The 19,579-nt window shown below is 44.4% G+C and overlaps 1 protein-coding gene across 1 annotated transcript in view; it reads left to right on the top strand.

The window, feature by feature from the left end:
* TSPAN14 (tetraspanin 14) overlaps positions 1-19,148 on the top strand; it is a 42,627-nt gene extending 23,479 nt beyond the window's left edge. The window contains exons 3-9 of the mRNA XM_028729226.2: positions 5,922-5,972; positions 9,520-9,666; positions 12,521-12,691; positions 13,806-13,931; positions 14,146-14,190; positions 16,270-16,389; positions 17,222-19,148. Of these exons, the coding sequence (XP_028585059.1) occupies positions 5,922-5,972; positions 9,520-9,666; positions 12,521-12,691; positions 13,806-13,931; positions 14,146-14,190; positions 16,270-16,389; positions 17,222-17,293 (732 nt within the window). The 3' untranslated portion in view covers positions 17,294-19,148. The remainder of the gene's footprint in view (positions 1-5,921; positions 5,973-9,519; positions 9,667-12,520; positions 12,692-13,805; positions 13,932-14,145; positions 14,191-16,269; positions 16,390-17,221) is intronic.
* The last annotated feature ends 431 nt before the right edge of the window (positions 19,149-19,579 follow it).

The following is a 19,579-nucleotide window of genomic DNA, read 5'->3' as shown; positions in this document are numbered from 1 at the left end:
TCGGTCACGACTGGACCTACTGGTCAGGGGTCCCTTTACCTTTTTAATCAGCTTTTAGAAGTTTTGGGTAGCTGTTTGGGCTTCCTCCTTGGCAACACCAAGCCATTGGATTCCAACATGAACATGGAAGCAACCCTGGGTGATGTTCTAAGAAGGTGGAGGGTGCAGAGAGAATTATCAAGAATTTAGAAGCTGCAACAGGAATCCCTGAGAATTCTCTCTGCTTGTTTGTCAGTGCTCACCTTTGCTTCCAGGGTCAGTTTTAAAATCCAGCAGCGGGTCTGTATTCCCATAGAGAACGGAAGTTGAAACAGCTGTCTAAATCTTGGTAAGCTTCCCTCTGTTTTTACAGGTGCTTTTAAAGCTAGATCGTAGATGCACGTTCTGCTGTGTAAATGGAGATGACTGTTGTGCTTCTGCCCATGAGAAATATTTTTTCATAATAAAAAGTACCTGCATCAGTTCCGTAACTATTTTTCACCCTTTTTCTGGCCTTGAGGTCTTGCGAAATGTACTGGGATGAGGTTAATGCCTGCAATCTCCATGCATCAATGTGGTGATGGTTTATGGCGGCAGAGAGGACAATGTGTCCATGGCTCGTAGTTCTAATACAGTAGTTCTCTCTTTTTTTCCCTCCAGGCCACACTTTCAGAATAAAAATCTGCTCACATCACACCAATTTTTTTAATTAATAAGAAATACATTGGGGGAAAACAAACAAATCTCCTCACCGTGCTTGATTTATAAAATGGAACACAACTACTTTATATTATGATCACGGGACATCCAGAAAGTATGAAAAAAATCTCGAGGCACACCAACGTTACAGCCCCGTGACGTCAGCGCGCAGCGTCACGCCGGGAGGGACATGAATTGCTAGCAAATTACATAATCACCTCCTTGAGGGCTGGCTCATCTTCTCCGAAGGCAGAACCCCATTAATTAACAGCACAGACTCACACCATAGCCAAGACGAGGGGGGAAAACCTCAGTCATGCACAGTCATGCACATGTGGGGGCTAAATGAGGATGAAGACCGGGCAGAGAGCAGGGTTCAAATCACCCCACCTGGCCAGGACAATCCCTGGGTGCTCCCTTGGGCCACTCGCCTGACCCACCTCGCAGGGCTGTTGTTGCGAGGATAACACGGGGAGAACCACGCGTGCCCCCGGGAGCTCCTTGGAGGAGAAAGCGGGCGAGGAATGCAATGCACGAAATATATGAGAGGCGACCAGGTTTTGCAGGTGAGGGGCCCCCGCCAGCCTCCGCTTCCAACACCCGGCGCAACGACGCCGAAGTTTCCCCCCGGGCTCGGCTTGGGGAGCAGCGCTGCTCCCCCCCGGCTCCCCTTCGCCCTCCCGGCTCTCTCTGCCGCCCACTGGGGACCCCCCTCACCTGCCAAGTCCGGAGCGCCGGTGGAAGTTGCATGCATGCATGCAGGGCGCCGCATTGCCATTGCATTGCACTGCACTCCATGCAATGCCTGCACGCATGCATTGCCTTGCACGCCCGCCAAGGGGTCTCCCCGCGGTCCGATGCGTCCCCTCCGGCGCGGATGCAGCATTGCAAAAATAACCCCCCCCCGACGCAGCCCTACCTGGGGGGCAGCCTCCGCCGCTCCGCCTCCGCGGGGATCCCCGGCCTCCATCCTGCCGCCCGATCTCCGCGGGGGCGCAGGCAGGCTGCGCGGGGTCTGCGCGGAAGAGCCCCTGCCCGCCCGGCCGCCGCCGCGCTCATTCCATGGCCGGGAGAAGAGCGCTTCAAACAAAACGCCGGGCCCGCCAGGCCACGCTGGGAAATGTAGTTTGCGCACCCCGCGCGGGCGCGGAGCCCAAGGGCGAGGGGACTACGGATCCCGGCAGCCCCCGCGCCGGGGACGGAGGGGGAGAGGCCGGGTGCAGGGATGGAGGGACGGGTGGGCGAGCGAGTGAGTGAGTGGCAGCCGCCAAGCCTTGGCCGAGAGCCAGGAAGGGCCTCCCCGGAGGAGGAGGAGGAGGGAGGCGCAGAGCGGGAGGGAGGGAGGGAACCCCAGGGGTCATCTAGTGACGGCGCCCCAATCGAAAATTTGACTTTAAAAAAAAAAATCTTTCAATTTTTTAATTTTTCCCGCGGCACACCAGGCAACATCTCGCGGCACACTAGTGTGCCGCGGAACAGTGGTTGGGAAACACTGGTCTAAACAGAAATCTGACTGCCTTGTTTTTACCCTGTCTGCCAGGTTACCTGTTAATGGTCACTTGACTGGATTACCTGGGGAGCCTGGCCATTCTTTTGTAATGATAATACTTAATTCCTGAGCCAGGTCACAAGCTCACCCTATTCACACCTTAAATGTGCCCTTAAGGCAGGATTTGTGAGGACAGAGACAATGGGGAAGTTTCTGCATTTCCTTCGACCTTGTGGAGAAATATTTGAGGTAACTGAAAGAGTCAAAATGGCCTTAGGACTTTTCCTGTGGGTTTTGGATGTGGTTTATATATTTATATATGTGTTTGCTTGGTATATTTATGAACATTTATTTTATATATATAAGACCTAAAAATTCTTATAACAGTACCTTACGTATGTATACAAGGTCAATGAGAGGCGTGAGCTTGCTTTGGCCGGGTAATCTCATTTATATGGTGAGATTGTCCTCAGTATCTAATTTTGAAAAGGTATCTATCCATATTCAGCAAACAAACAAACAAACAAAAAAGACTTGTTACTATAGTATACACTATAGTATACTGTATAATATGACAGCGAAATGTTCAAATGCTCAGTTGCCCTTGAATCTTCCCACCACCCTTGCCATCCGCTCCTGCCACACCAGTGTGGTGCGCCACAACCTTTGAGAACCACTGCTCTAATGGGTGAGCTCCATGCATTTGTGCATGGGTTTCTTTAGGGGGGTGGTAATATTATTATTGGGGACGCGGGTGGCGCTGTGGGTAAAACCTCAGCGCCTAGGACTTGCCGATCGGCAGGTTGGCGGTTCGAATCCCCGCGGCGGGGTGCGCTCCCGTCGTTCGGTCCCAGCTCCTGCCAACCTAGCAGTTCGAAAGCTCCTCCGGGTGCAAGTAGATAAATAGGGACCGCTTTCTAGCGGGAAGGTAAACGGCGTTTCCGTGTGCGGCTCTGGCTCACCAGATGCAGCTTGTCACGCTGGCCACGTGACCTGGAAGTGTCTGCGGACAGCGCTGGCTCCCGGCCTATAGAGTGAGATGAGCGCACAACCCTAGAGTCTGGCAAGACTGGCCCGTACGGGCAGGGGTACCTTTACCTTTACCTTTAATATTATTATTATTAATAATAATTTATACCCCGCCCTTCCCGGTTCAAAAACCGAGTTCAGGGCAGCTAACAACAAAATTAAAACACTTAATTAGAAAAGCAGCATAAAATACAGTATAAAAACATGAATAACAATAAAATTCAAAATTCAGAAATCAATTTAGGGGAAATAAGCATTAGATAATCCCCAGGGCTAGCTGGCTGAATTGGTCCAACTTGGGCCAGCGAGGAGGCCAGGGGATAATTAGCTGTGGGGTCTCAGAGCAGGTGATCTTCATAAAAGGGGAGGGGAAGAGAAGGGAAATAAAAGATCAGGCTGAATTCAAATTAAAGGCCAGGCGGAATAGCTCTGTCTTACAGGCCTGACAGAAGGAGGTTCAATCCTGAAGGGCCCTAGTCTCATTGGACAGAGCATTCCACCAGGTAGGAGCCATCACTGAAAAGGCCCTGGCCCTGGTGTGGGATAGTCTGACTTCCTTAGGGCCCGGGACCTCTAAACTATGGTTATTCATGGACCTTAAGGTCCTCTGTGGGGCATACCAGGAGAGGCGGTCCTGTAGATACGAGGGCCCTAAGCCACAAAGGGCTTTAAAGGTCAAGACCAGCACCTTGAACCTGACCCTATACTCCACCGGGAGCCAGTCCAACTGGTAAAGCACTGGGTGAATATGCTCCCATGGCAGGGACCCCGTGAGGAGCCTCGCTGCAGCATTCTGCACCCGCTGGAGTTTGTGGGACAGTTTCAAGTATCTTCTGTGACCCGAATAATGTTACAGTGGACCCTCCGGATATGAACTTAATTCGTTCCGGGGGGTCTGTCGGCAATCCGAAAAGTCCTCAACAAGAGGTGCCGCTTCTGCGCATGTGCACTTCTGGGTTTGCTGCATTCACAACCCGAAAGTTACGTTACCTGAAGGTAGCGTAACCCAAGGTAGCCCTGTACAGTGGTGCCTCGCAAGATGAAATTAATCTGTTCCGCGAGTCTCTTCGTCTTGCGGTTTTTTCGTCTTGCGAAGCATGGCTCTTAGCGGCTATTAGCGGCTTAGCGGCTCTTAACGGCTTAGCGGCTTTAAGAAAAAGGAAACAAACTCGCAAGAACTCGCAAGATGTTTCGTCTTGCGAAGCAAGCCCATAGGGAAATTCGTCTTGCGGAACGACTCAAAAAACGGAAAACCCTTTTGTCTAGCGAGTTTTTCGTCTTGCGAGGCATTCGTCTTGCGGGGCACCATTGTACTTCAGAATGAAAGAAGAGCCCTGCAGGATCAGACCAAAGGCCCATCTATTCTGGCATCCTGTTTCTCACCAGATTGTCTATTAATGGGAAGACCACAAGCAGGACATGAAGACAATAGCCCTCTCCTCCTGTTATTCCCCAGAGGCTGGTATTCAGAGACATGCAGTCTGTGATCCTGGAGGTAGATTTTAACTCTCCTGACTAGTAGCCATTGACATCCTTGTTTTCTTTTGGCCCAGTCTTGGGGCCCAGTCATACATTACAGTTCCACAATGGGACTTCAGTTGCACTGGAATATCGCACCCTGGTTTTCCACCTTCACGAGAGCATTTTTTCCTCTGAAAAAAACGTTTGAATGGCTCTCACTTTGGCCTCATGCTGTGCGGCAGTAAATAAGCTGAACTGGCACCCAGCTGGTTTGCTTGTTGGGAGCTCAAAAATAAACAACCTTTGCTTGGGGCAGTGGAGGGTAAAACGCATACTTGTGTGGCGGAAATTGCGATGAAATCTATAGCTGCTTTTGCTAGAGGGGAAGCAAAACTGATCAGACCGAGCACACTGTGTAAACGAGTTCGGAAATTCATTACGAAGATAACAGTTGCCTCTCGCTCACTCATGACTTCCTTCCTGTTTCATCACCTTCTCAGCTTCATCTTCTCTGTAGAAATGCTCCTGTTTAGGCTGTTGACCGGTTCGGCATATCTGTTCCAGAGAGCGCTCTTTTGTGTGTTGAGGTTTTAATATCACTACAGATGTTGTCAGCTGACATACAGAGCCCTCATTCCACAAGGATTTTGAGTTTGTTTGGTGGTGGTAGTTTTTAAAGCCACAGTTTCCCCCGCATAATCTCATTACGTGGTAATTTTGGCTCTCATTTTTCCACTCCCCAGGCAGGGGACTCCTTTTGAAAAGAGGGAGACTGCTAACATCAACACTGTCCAGGAATGAAGATGCTATAGCCCCTCTGATAATTTTCATAGTTTTCTCTTTTTTTTTGGCACCTTCTATTTTGGGGGAGACTCAATGCAAAACATATGCCACATTCAGCCGTACCATAGATTTATATCAACTGTCTACCTCAGCTTGTCTTCCCCAGATAGCCGCAGCCAATTCAGACCTCATTATGTGGTTAGGGTACCTTGGGCAACATCCCAGACTCTACGCTTGCCTTGAGGCTTTCCACACCTGAAAAACAGCAGCAGTTGTAAAACTCTCACCCGAAGCGAAATTTCAACACACCTGTGTGGCAGATGTCCTGTACCTGGTGTTTCATGATGTTGTCCCTCACTCCATCCCATTGGGGGAAAAATGTGATGTACATATTGCCTCATAATGATTGTTTCTAGGTGGGGGTGCGTGACCAAACAATGCTTTCCAGCATATAATAAGCATGTTACTTTTTCTTCCCTAGCTTGCTGGAGTTGCCTTTCTTGGGGCTGGTCTTTGGGCCTGGAGCGAAAAGGTAAGAAAAATGACTCTTTGCAATAGAGAATTGAGCTGCTTCTCATTGAGGAGGTGCAAGGGGTCTCACACAGCACATACACTCATCCTTTACACGTTGGCCTTTCTGTTGAAGGACAGAAGTTCCGACTAGCACTGCTTTTCTGCCTCCAGGCTTATTTTCATGAGTGTTCTGCAAAATCAGCTACTTATCTAGGGGGTGCAAAGAGCCTTGCAGCAGAATCCTGCATATATCTATTCAGAAAGTCCACAGGGTTCCCTGGGGCTTGGTTCTAGGGAAGAAGCCTTAGGTTGGAATCCTCTATACAATTCCTGGAAGCAAGTTCCTGGGGCTGTCAGGCCCCAGCTAGGCATTTAAGTGGGGAAGCCATGCCATCTCATCACTTCCACACTCAACCTGGGCTGCTGATTTTGGTGGAGGTAATATCTATATCCTGCCTCCCTCTTGGGTGACTTTGGCCATATGGCTGTTACTGGGGCAGATCACCCGTGTTGCTTTGAATCAAAGCTTGGGAGGGTAGATACCTAGCTTCCTAAATTTATTGTTAGCTGGCATGTCTTGCCTAATTCTGCACCAGTTTCTCTTCTACCCCACCCCACCCTTATGCTCCCCCACATTCCTCTTCCTCAGCCAATGCTTTAGTCTATATGAAAATTTAGTTTCAGCAAGGGAAAACCACAAGTTTTGTGTTTGAATGAAAAAGCAGAGATTCCTGCTCCCCCTCCTCACTCCTGCTGCCTCTGTGGGGCTTGGTTTGAAGATGATAGAGTGCAGCCCTTTTGCCCAACATCCTTTATGAATTCCTTGTGCTAAGGTAATCCCTTTTTAAATGGGGCCCTCTTTTACATGATTGTAGGTTCTGAATTTGTTAGACATGCTGGCTGTTCTGCAGTTAACCATAGGGTGATGATGAGATTTGCAGGTCAGGGCGGGGAAAAAGGAGGCAAGGGGATATTTGGCGCATTTACATTTAACTTCTAAATGATAGGCTATTTCTGAAGCTTCACGCAAAATGGGCAGAGTTCCAGAAAAAAAATAGTTGCTATGGTACCCTTTCTCCTCCAAGGACTGACTTAACACACACACACACACAAGTTCTGTAGGAGGGAAGCATCATATGGCTATTACTCACACCAAAAATCAGCAGCCCAGATTTGGCCATTTTAATTGGGCAGGCTGTTGATCTTCAGGGCCCTGGAACCTGAAATTGTTTTCTTCTGCTTAGTAATGACAATGTTTTATCGCATTTAATGAGAGTGTTAATGTTTTGGGCTTTGGGTTTTCTGGTTTTGCTATTTGTATTCAGCTGCTAAGTTTTATTAGTCAGCCTGCTTTATGCTACCCCTCACCCGCAAACTGTTCCCAGGTAAATAGTCTCATAGAGAAAATACTGCTGCTGTTGGGATACTTTGCTGCGATTCGTTGCCACTCCAAAGGCACCTTCTGAACCATTGCAACCATAGAAATTCCAGTGGAGTATATTCAGGCAGTGGGTTTATCAATGTATGATTAGGAGAGTGGGGCAGGGATGACGACAGGAAGAGAAGCAATTCTGAATGAGAAAGTGGGAGTGTTCCATATCCAAAATATGGGCATTTTTACCTGTGATATTGTGATAGGTAGCATGCAATGATTCTTCAACATCAACTTCATTGGGCTGGTCGTGTTGTGCGGATGCCTGATTATCGTCTTCCAAAGCAACTACTCTATTCCGAACTTAAAAATGGAAAGCGTAATGCTGGTGGTTAACGAAAGACTGTCTCAAGGCAAATTTTAAAAATGTAATATAAACACCGACAACTGGGAAACGCATGCCTGTGAGCGCTCCAATTGGAGAACAGCCTTTACCAAAAGTGGGCTTTGAAGACACTCGAACTCAGGACGCAAGGGAGAAACATGCTAAGAGGAAGGCACGCTTGGCAAATCAACGCTGTGATCAACTCCCACCCGGAAACCAATGTCCCCACTGTGGAAGGACATGCGGATCCAGAATTGGCCTCCACAGTCACTTATGGACTGATTGTTAAAACCGTGTTTATGGAAGACATTCTTACTTGGCTACGAGTGATCGCCAAAGAAGAAGACTTGAGAACAGATGTGGGCAGAAGGTAGATTGGGATTTGCTGTCAGCCCTCTGATCCAACAGGGCTCTCCTTATGCTCCCATGCGTTCCAAAGAACTCTGTGGGCTGGATCAAAAAGTGCCTTTCCGCTTGGGAAAGGTCCCTTTTGCTCACCGAAGGACTCCTGGATATTGCAAAGAGTTTTGCGTGGTACAGGCGAACCCCAACCCAAAGTTGCTTTTCCACTTGTGCAAGGAGAAGAATCACAAAAACCGCTATGGAGCAGCCACCCTGGTATTAAAGGTTGCGCAAGGCTTTCCAGGGTGTTTCTTTTTCATTGCCACTTCCTGTTATTTGGATCTGTGTGTGTGTTTTTAACAAAACCAAAGCGCTTCGTGTCGCACAAATGAAACACTTGTCCTGTCTCTGCCCCCCCAAATCTATTCGATGGTACCAGCTTCATCGTGCAACTGCCCCCAGTCACCCCATTTGGTAGCTGGTGACTTGGTTTTCAAAGGAAACACAATGCTAATTCCAAGGGGAATTCCCGTGAAGCAGCTCATATTTGAATGATGCTACGAATCACTGTTTGAGAGAACTATCTGCTCACATTTCTACTTAAATTCTTTCTGAAACTCCTAGTCATTGTGATGTGTCCCCCCTTCCCCATCTGAAGTTTCCAAAAACTTTACTGAGGGCATGTACCTGATGGGAGCACCACAAACACCTATAAATAAAGGCTTATTTGAAATGTAAATATCCAGATGTCAGAAAAATGATAATAATAATAATAATAATAATAATTAATATCCCAGTGTTGCAGTAGACAGTTATTACTTTGATAGTTATTTAATCCATCCAGAAATGATGCAGTTTTGTCTCGGGTGCAGGGAAATGACTGCATGGGGGTCTTAGGCTGACAGCTGTGTCCAAATCAGAAATAAAAATCATTTTGCAACTTGTCATTCTGTTAGTGCCACCTAGTGGAAGCCTGCTTGGCTGCAAGGTCCTTAGATTAGTTGGCAGAACCTGATATTTAGGGACGTTTCCTGATGACAAATTCAGGAGTGTGTACCTGACAAAAGAGCTGAGGCCAGCCCAGGCTCCCTTTGTGCACATAGCCATTTGATGCTTTTTAAAATATAGTAAGTGAAATATAGTAGGTAATTAAAAATATAGTCAGCGAAACGACCTTAAGTCTTATTCAAATATTTTTCCTCGCGGTATGCAGGGTTACTGCAATTAAATACCCTGTGAGGAGATTGACGTAACCCCCGCCCCTAACATTTAATTGAAATTAAATTGCACTGAGCCTTTTATGCATGCAATGCATATCCTTCTATGATGCAGGCCTGCTTTTGAATTGTGTTTTGAGGTATATGGTATCTTTACAGTAGAATGCCAGGAAGCTTTAATTCATTAAAGTCATAACTGATTAGTACAAGGAGCAGGTTCTCACTCTTTCTCGTTTTTGCTTCATTTTAGGGGGTGCTCTCTGACATATCCAAAATGACCCGCCTCCATGGCTTTGACCCCGTGGTCCTTATCGTGTTTGTTGGCGGAGTAATGTTCATTCTGGGATTTGCTGGCTGTGTAGGAGCCCTGCGGGAGAACATCTGCCTCCTGAAATTCGTAAGTAATTGGATTGTTGGGTGTGTGTTTTGCTAGCCAGGAAGTGTCCCCATCAGTCAGGATTTGGGGTTCGTTTATTTCTCTGTGCAATTCTTGTAGAACTAGGTCAAGTGAAAGCATCCTAATTACAGCCAGTAGGTTAATCAACACATTTTAGAAAATTTGTCGGTGAAGGACAGCATTACTTGATGGGCGGTGAATTAAGGGATGTTTTGTTTTGGGTTGGTTTTTTTTTTTTTTGCTTCCAGGGTCTTAGTGTAGCGTAGTGAAAAACATTTCCTAACATTGAGTGTTAGAAGTCTTTAAACGGCTGTCTCCTATAATCTCAAGGATTGTATAAGATTAGATACAATCATATTGTAATAAACAAAAATCTACCCTTATTCCCGTATGGGGGACACAAGAGCCCTTACAGAGTCCTTTGTAGGTTCTCCATCGGTCAGAGAAAATAACAGAGGCCAACCAGAGAATATTGAGAAGCAAAGCAGCTTGTAAGCCTGATCTTTATTGAACTGTTGCAACAGGGTGCTCCCCTCACACGCAGGAAAGGAGGAGGACCCAGAACAAAGGTGTGCCTGCCCTTATATAGACATTTTAAATTCCCTGCCCTGGAGCTCAAGACCACCCCCCACAAACATCATACCTACATCACAGAAAAGGTGGTCTACAACAGACATGTGAATGTTGTTGTTTTTCCTGTCTGCCAGGTTATCTGATAATGCCTTATCTGATTGCCTTTCCTGGTAGTCTGCCCATTCCTTTGAGATGGTGATTACCCACTTTCTGAGACAACGGAGAGGTTTCCCCAACCCCTCCCTCCTTGCAGAGAAAACATTTGGTCAGTTTGGGAGTAAAAATGGTTTCAGGGCGGTCTTGCTGTGCTGCTCCAGACATGTGGTCCACATATCCATATGCGCGCCTGGCCGGCACATTTATGAGCATTTATTATATATATATAAGACCTTAAATTTTTTATTTCAATATTTTTTAAAAAACACTCACATTGAACTACCATTTATTTATTTTATTTACACCCCGCCCTTCCTCCTGGATGATCCCAGGGTGGCAGACACAGCAGTCATAAAACCTTTTTAAAAGAACCTTAAAAACAGTTTAAAAACATTGTCAGCAGGTGATCTCTCTGTTGCCAGGAACACTGTCTTTTAACCATCAAATGCCTGGGCGAACAGGATTGTTTCTCTTGAAAGTTAGCAACGAGGGAGACAGACTCTAATTCTGAGAACCACAGCCTGTCAGACTTACCAGTATTTGTTATTGAGGTGTTAGCAAAAAGAAAGAAAAAGAAAAAAAGAACTTCTGGGTGTATTTGCTGGAATACATTAACACTGCATGACCTCAAACCTAGAGGAGAGTACTAGCATCTCTTAGCTTCCGTGAATGAGCATTCCATTCTCAAAATTCTGTAACTGCCACTTTCAGTATCATTTTGATCAGAGCAGCTTAAGAAGCCAGTAAGTTTTTGCTGTAAGAATTTAAAATTTCTGCTTTGCTAGCGATTCTCTCCTAGCTCAAATAAGCCCGATATGTGGGTTATCAAAAAGGGTTACCTCTGTTTTCAAATGCACCTATTCTGGACAGTCCAGTTTTCCCTGTCTTGTTTTTTCCTTGTTTCTTTGTCAGGTATTGTGAATTGCATCGCAGTGTTTTAGTACTTTTCACAGATTGCTACAAGCAAACAATGTGCAGTTGTTTTGTGGGAAGTTTGTGTGTCTCTTCTAGTTGTGTTTTATTGGGCTTGATATTTGGTGAGCTCTAAATGAAAAGCTTTGTTGGCCTCCTTCAGTGATTTCTCAACTTTCAAGAACCCTTTCTATTTTGCATTACAGAGGGTTAAGGGGTGTATTCTAGGATACACATGGTGAACTTTCCAAATTTATATGATATTATATGAATTAGGATATATATGTGTATATATATTTGTATATGTGTGTGTGTGTGTTTGTGTGTGTGTGTATTTATATATATACACACACACACACACATACATATACATACACACTAAATCATATGTGTGTGATTATATAAATTTATATAATTTAGTTTATTATTATTATAATATCTATACCACTTTATATTTTTAAGGGGGGAAATCCCAAAGCAGTTTACAATACATTAAAACGTCAAATAAAACAACCCAGAGCAAAACATTATTGAAGAAAATCAAATAGAAAGTAATACATTCAAAGCCACACAATAACCAGGAAACTAAAATATTACCTTAAAAAATTTCAAAATAAAGGAAGTTGTAGATAAACTGTCATTTTAAAACAGCTTAGTTAACAAAAGAATAAAATATTGCCATAAGCCTATAATATGTCTGCTGCTGTTGCTGCCCCTGGCAGTTCATGGCAGATGATGACTTTGGAAGCTCAGGCTCAGTGACCTGGGTCTGCACTAAGAGACATCCAAGATGGTTTCTGGCCCCTTCAGCAGCCTTGGCTTTTGTAGCTGGAGTCAGTCAGAGCCCCACCCTCTCAGGCCAGGTGGGAAATGGCCTGCAAGGTAAGGAGCAGGTCTTCCAGGACTCACAGCCAAGATGGTTAATTAAGATAACATTACAAAATCTGAGCTATAGGATAGCTCAGATCTAAGGCCTTGCGAGCAGATTTTTCAGTACATTAGATTAAGGCTGTGTAAATGTTGAAACCAACCCCACCCCAAGTTCTGTGTATTAGAGAGGAAGATCCGTAGTGGTCTTTTGGTCATGATCACCGATTGTCTTCTTGAGGGATTTCAAGGTCCCCTGGAACATTGTTGGAGAACTACTGGCTTGCTTCTGTTTTGAGCAGAATCTCATTCTCCCACCACCTCCACTCCCTTCTTTGTTTTGCAGTTCTGTGGCACGATTGTGCTAATATTTGTCCTGGAGTTGGCAGCAGCTGTCCTGGCTTTCTTGTTCCAAGACTGGGTGAGGGACCGGGTGGAGACGTTTTTCAAGAACAACATTAAGTCTTACCGAGATGACATTGACCTGCAGAACCTCATTGATTCGTTGCAGAAAATGGTAAGTTGCTTTGAGAAATCTGCTTGGCCTTCTAATTGGGAAAACAGTAGTGAGTTCGGGTCTTTTAAAAGTTCTTGAGAAAGAAAATGAACTGCTTGTTAACCTGAACCATGTACAGTGGTACCTCGGGTTACAGACACTTCAGGTTACAGACTCCGCTAACCCAGAAATATTACCTCAGGTTAAGAACTTTGCTTCAGGATGAGAACAGAAATCATGCTCTGGTGTCGCGGCAGCAGCAGGAGGCCCCATTAGCTAAAGTGGTGCTTCAGGTTAAGAACAGTTTCAGGTTAAGAACAGACCTTCCAGAACGAATTAAGTTCTTAACCCGAGGTACCACTGTATTGGATTCCCTGAAAATTTTTACCATGAAGGGTGAATGGAAGTTGTGATCTTCTAAAACAGGCTTCCTCAACCTCGGCCCTCCAGATGTTTTTGGCCTACAACGCCCGTGATTCTTAGCTAGCAGGACCAGTGGTCAGGGATGGTGGGAATTGTAGTCTCAAAACATCTGGAAAGCCGAGGTTGAGGAAGCCTGTTTTAGAAGATTTGCCCTAATGTGTTGAATATGCAGAAACCAGTTTACATGGAAAAGGGGTATTCAGATATTTGACCACTTCTTTCTGCAGTCTTGAATTCAGCAACACATATCTCACATGAACATACTGATTGTACGCTTTATCTCTTGACCTCTCTGTCCAACAGCTGTGCCATCCCAATCAAATAAACAGAAACATAAAATGTGCTCATAGTTTAGTGACAATGGGAATGCTACGTAATTTCCCCCCAAACGCTTCTGTGTATGTTGTTCATAAAACAGGTGTGATAGTTGGGTTTGCCACCCTAGGGAGTGGCTGTACTAAATTTTTTAGAAAAACAAAAAACAGGACAGATCAATCTAGTTAAGTTTGCCAAAGTCCAATTTGTGATTTTGGTAGTTGCCATTCTTCATGATTATCAGTAAATTATTTTATAACAGGATGCCCTATTTCAACAAAATCATCTACATCACCCATGTGATTCAATGCATGTAATCTCTTTGTTGATTTTTCTGATACAGGTACTAAATCCTTTGGTACATCCCTAGTCTAACAGAGTGATTTATCTATTGCAGAATAACTGTTGTGGTGCTCAGGAGCCGAACGACTGGAACCTTAACATATACTTCAACTGTAGTAGCACAAGCAAGAGCCGTGAGAGATGTGGTGTTCCTTTTTCCTGCTGCATCCAAGATCCTGCTGTGAGATATTTCCTGTCTTCTTAGTTCTGTATTAATACTGGTGCTCGGAAAAAGGAAGTGTTTCCTGAACTGAGCGCGTAAAATGTCGTCTAAAGTCTCGTATGCGTGCTGCTTTGCAAAGGACCCTTCATACTGATTTAAAATAAGAAATGCATTGAAATCTTGTCATGGTTGATAAGCTATATTGACACCCCTATTTTTCCTCTCTCTTCAGCAAAAGGTTGTTAACACGCAGTGTGGCTATGATGTAAGAAATCTGGTGAGTATGTTTGTTTCATATATCACTGCCCTACCTCCCACCCCCAGTTTTGCTTTCCCACAAGGGATTAGGAGCTAGGGCCACTGTGAAAGGAAGCATCAGAATAGGAGGCAAGAAGGATCATGCCATATCAGTAGCCTTTCCAGAAGTATGTTGGAAACCATAGTTGGCCAAGGCTAGTGTCTTCCCAATACAGTTGTACCTCGGTTCTCAAACGGAATCTGTTCCGGAAGTCCGTTCGACTTCCAAAAACCAAGGCACGGCTTTTGATTGGCCGCAGGAGCTTCCTGGAAGCTGTGGAAGCCGCGTCGGATGTTTGGCTTCCAAAAAATGTTCACAAACCAGAACACTCACTTCTGGGTTTGCGACGTTTGAATCGCAAGGCGCTCAAGAACCAAGGTACGACTGTACTTCTTTGTTATATGCCCTTGGCATGTACTTGCAATCTGAAGGAGTTTCTGGTCTCCCAAGTCTCCATCCCAATGTGCTGTTACCAAACTGGAAATGACAATAAAATAACAGGACATGGGGGTTTTTTTTGGTGCACTAATATGTTCAGTTCTTTCTTGCAATGTATGAGAGAGCAGGGGCTGCCTGCTTCTCCAAATTCCTTTCACTCCTATTAGGACTGGACAATAAATCAACATGTCGTCCAAATACAGTTTAAAGTCCATATCGTGATACTGGTTTTATAGTTTTTGACCTGGCAATATATTGTGAATCATGGTGTGTGTGTGCACGTGCTTTGTAGAAACTGCAATGTGGGAAAAACTGAAGCCAGCTTATGCCTCTACAAAGCTCCATCCTTATTTCAGACATTGTGGTGTATCTGTATATCACAGTGTTTGAGAGCTATACAAAGTAGCCTTGGACAAATTACACCCTTAGCTATAAGATATCAGGTCAAATCAGCCTGGTGAGTCAAGATTGGCCCACAGGCCAGAGGTTGCTCACCCCTAGAGATGAAGGTCTCTTTTCTTTCTCCAGCAAACAGCATGACCCTGTCAAAGGTTGAAGGGGGTCTGAAAGTGTAAGTGGATTTTTAGCGTAATTTACAATGGATGCTACAAACACAGGGAATAATTTCCCAGTGGAAAATGTGATTATCCTGTAAAAAAAGAAGTGCAGAAGCGGAAACAACTATTGAAGTACCGGTGTCTGTTGGAAACTTTGTTATGGTTGAGTTTGAATAGCAAATTGGTTGACCAGACAATGCAATATGATATTCATTAGTATGAAATCCTTTTCCTAAAAAGTTGTGGGAGGGGGGACTCCTTTGATGTTTGTCTTCCCTGCAAATGATGATAAATGTTGTGTTGAAAAGAAACAATTACGATGATGCCACAGCTAAGTGTAAATTTCTGTGGGCAGTACAACTTTCCTCACAGACTTGAAGTGGGCTGCAACTTATGAATGCATAGTCAACTGTCATATGCACAAGGTCTTGTTTGGAGGCATTTATTTGTGGGTGTCTAGCAATTTTCACATGTTACATTGGTCACGTTACATTAGACACAGGTCATATGTCAGAAAACATTTCTTCCACAGTTCCCAATAAACATTACCAAAATTTTGACGCATCCCCATATTAGCTCTTTATGAATATCGTAGCAGGTGGATTATATTCATTGATACTTTTAGATAAACCAATTCTCCAAGTCACAGATAAATTCCTGAGTTTACATCGGTCATATCTTTTAAAACACAATCAAAAGAAAGCATTTTTAAACTACCTGTGCCATACTTCTTTATTCTTTCTGTAGCCACAAAGGTAAAGAGGTGGCTGAATAAGATTTTCATTGGTTATCTTTTACTGTTACAGTGAAGACAGCAAGAGAGCAAAAATAGCAGAATAGATTATGCAAAGTAAGAGATTTTGCCATTTGATATTGGTTGTAGAACCTAGCTTTTCTAGGTGCAGAATTTTAATTGGTTTTAGTTCAGTCCTGCCCATAGCAAGGAGATTCCAGTTTTGTTGTCCTTGCTTTTCTTAAAAATAGAGGGAGTAACAAAAAGAAAATGCACGTGAAATATTTCCCCCCCCCCTCTCTCCTGACTCTTCCTATTTTCTCTTTCTAGCCTGTATCCGCTTGGGGAGAACGAATTTACACCAGGGGCTGTATCCCTGCTCTGGAAGCTTGGTTGCCCCGGAATATTTACATCGTGGCAGGAATTTTTGTGGCCATTTCATTATTGCAGGTGAGTTCCTGTTGGCCTGTTGAAGCAGCAAATAGTATTTCTTACCCAGTGATTAGATCTGTCGTCTATTACAGTGTTTGGGTGATGAAGAATTGTTAGAGACAAATATTTGCGCAAAAGATACCATTTGGTGATCCCACAAATAGAGTTGCTAGCTTCAGATTTCAAAAATAGCATCACTGGGAGTGGAACCTGAGTAGAATTTGGCAAGTCAGGGACCAGACCATAGCAGCTCCTAGATTTTCATTGGCTTTCCAGATGCCTGATTGTTGCCTCCCTAACAGAAAAAGTTTTACTGGTTGGACCAGTAAAATCGAGGCTGGTTAGTAGCCTGAGTGTGTGGTTCTGTTCCTCATCCCCACCTGCACGCCCCCTTAGATAAAGGAAATTGCCATATGGTTTGGTTTGAGTGTTGTTCTCTTCCCTGCCCCATATCCTTGTGCGGCTGTTAATGGTCTTCTAAAGGAAAATAGAGGAATGAACGTGTTGTGTTGACTGAGCAGTTATGCTCACAAATCTCAGTCTTGCAAAGCAATTGTAATAGTTTTCCAACTTGAAATGTGGGCAGTGCTTTTCAATGGAAGGAAGCAGCACAAACCTCATTGGTTCCAAACCAGTTAAAGGCCTAATCTATTTTTCCAGGGCTAAATAGTTCTGCGATATGCCAGCACTGTTGACGAGGACTTCAGTTATTTCCAGGCTAGTTTGAAACAGGCTAGCAAAAGAGCCAGAATTTGCACTGTTTTGTTATTTTCATAAAGAGACCAGACTGCTAAAACATTTTCTTTCTTATAAATAGTGCTTGTTTTGTCTGTCTTTTCTTCTTTGTTAGATATTTGGGATTTTCCTGGCCAGGACACTGATTTGTGACATTGAAGCTGTGAAGGCAGGCTACCATTTCTGAAGACAAGACGAGATCATCTGTAAAGACAAATCAGTTCTCTCCCCACCCCCTGCTATTGCTGTGAGCACAAGGAGAAAAGGAACAAAACCGGAGATCTAGAAAAGTCTTGATACAACTAGAGCGTAAAGCCATAATATATCACTTAAACAACAACAACAAAAAACATAGTTGGATGCTACCCTACTTCAGGCTGGAGCTGAAGAACCTTCTCCTCTTCTCACCTGGCTAATGAATAGTTTTACAATGCTGATATCTCGGAAAGAAGATTTATCTTCATCCTTCTGTACACAGATGTGAAATTGCGGCAGGCACCAGTGGACCGTTCTAGATGCTCCTACCCGAAAGCTGCTACTGTCTAAGGACTGTTGCCTTAGTTTTCCTTTTACAGTAGTTCCTTAGAGGTTAGAATTGTTACATTCCAAAAGTTGGTCAGTGCCTAGAATAATGCCCCACGATGCCAAATGATCACATTTTTGGGCGGGGTTGGGGAAGATACATGAAATGCCTTTAAATATGGAAAACTTGTTCAGGGAATGTTGTGCCTGTTGAGAGATTGAAGCATGCACTGTGTGAGCGTTTTAAATGAGAGCCATGTTTGTACAGTGTTGCCTGGGGGTTTTTAAAAAGGGGGGGGGGTCGTGTGCCGGGATCAACTGTACAGAAGGGAGGGATTTCCTCTTATTCAGGCCAGATCTTATGTGTCCATTTTTGATGCTAGATATCTGAAGAGAACACTGGAGATACTTCAAAAGGACTTGCCTTACCTACCAGGATTTGTAAAGTAAAAGTCAATTGTACGTTCAACAGCATCAGACCACAGGCCTCCTTTGGAAAGGTCAAGGCTGATTTCTCGCGCCACGTCTCCTTCTTAATATGGCGTTATTTATAGACATTTGAACAAGGAAATGTGTCCGCATACAGTTTTGCTAACGTTACTTCATATAGTAGTAGTTCGTAAAGCCATTTATCCGTTGGACTGAAGTTTCTCGTTTTGCTAGATACCAGGAGCCATACCTCTTTGGACCACATTTCTATCTTTTTTTGTGGCAGTGAAAAATGCATATGCTAACGTCTCCTAGGTATGTGTAAATAATTGGATGTATTGGATGTTCAGGGGTATTTGAATCATGCAAAGCTGTTTAAAAGTGTGCACTGGTCATTTCCACTTCATGTACGGCAAATAGATGCTCTTACGCTTGTCAGGTTGCGGCCCGTATCAGAGCAAGGTCCCACGACCAGCCTGCACACAGCTTGTGACTCACCAAGCTGAAAAGAGCCCATCAGCCAGATAGGGATGCTGAACTGATAACACAGTGCTTTGATTTAAACAGGTGAGTTGCTAGAGAAGCTGCTGTAAGTTGCTTTCTACAGCTGATGGGCTGCATTCTGCTTGGTGGAGCATGAGCCTACTCTAGAGCCTGCCATAAAGAGGTGGTTTGTCACCGAGAATGAAAAAGTGTTAATTTCTCTTTTCAGGATTTTGGCCTCATGGGCTTTCTTTTATGCAAGCTGTTTTAATATGACCCTCGTTGAAATGGATGGCATGTGCCTTTAGAGTTTTCAACCATCCTTCACAGCCATTCCACATAAATGCCTGTGTAGAACACAGTTCCGAACAGTGAAGTCAGCGATGTGTTTTTTGGGGACGGCCTAGAAAACTCTTGTTTGGATTCTTCCTGACAAAGGACTGAACTTTGGTTGAACTGCCTCTGAGGTTGCCTGATTATTTTTCTTCAGGGACTGCAGACTTGTCTACACTGCCTAACACACTTTTATAAAGTCTGTATTTGTGTAATTTTTGTAAGATTCTCTTTTTTTACTGCATGTAGAATAAGCAGCAGCAACAAAAAGCAAACTCTGTGTGTGATTCCTTCATTTAAAGTGGAACATTCCTCTGGCAGAAAAATCAGGCAGCACCCGGTTTGTGCAGGGGTTGCATTCTGGATCATCTTGCACGATGGCGGAGCCTGCCCCTACCCCCTTTGCACCCCATTATATCTGCTTATTCCTGCTACTTCTGGGTTTACAGCGATGCTCATGTGCATGATCGCACACAAAGTGGTCGTGGCCTGTATTTGTTTTTTTTAAAAAGACCTGAATTTTAAACAACCATTATCTTGAAAATATATGAGCCCATTTTCATGGACTAACCAAGCTAATGTGCAGAGATCTAAAACTGCCCTTAGTACAGTGGTACTTGGTTCTCAAACTTAATCCGGTCTGCCAGTCTGTTCCAAAACCAAAGCATTCCAAAACCAAGGTACTCTTTCCCATAGAAAGTAATGC

This window comes from Podarcis muralis, chromosome 6 (genome assembly GCF_964188315.1).
Source record: "Podarcis muralis chromosome 6, rPodMur119.hap1.1, whole genome shotgun sequence".
In the NCBI taxonomy this organism is placed as follows: Eukaryota; Metazoa; Chordata; class Lepidosauria; order Squamata; family Lacertidae; genus Podarcis; species Podarcis muralis.
The sequence above is the reverse complement of the archived record's forward strand: the minus strand, read 5'-3'. Positions and strand labels throughout refer to the sequence as shown.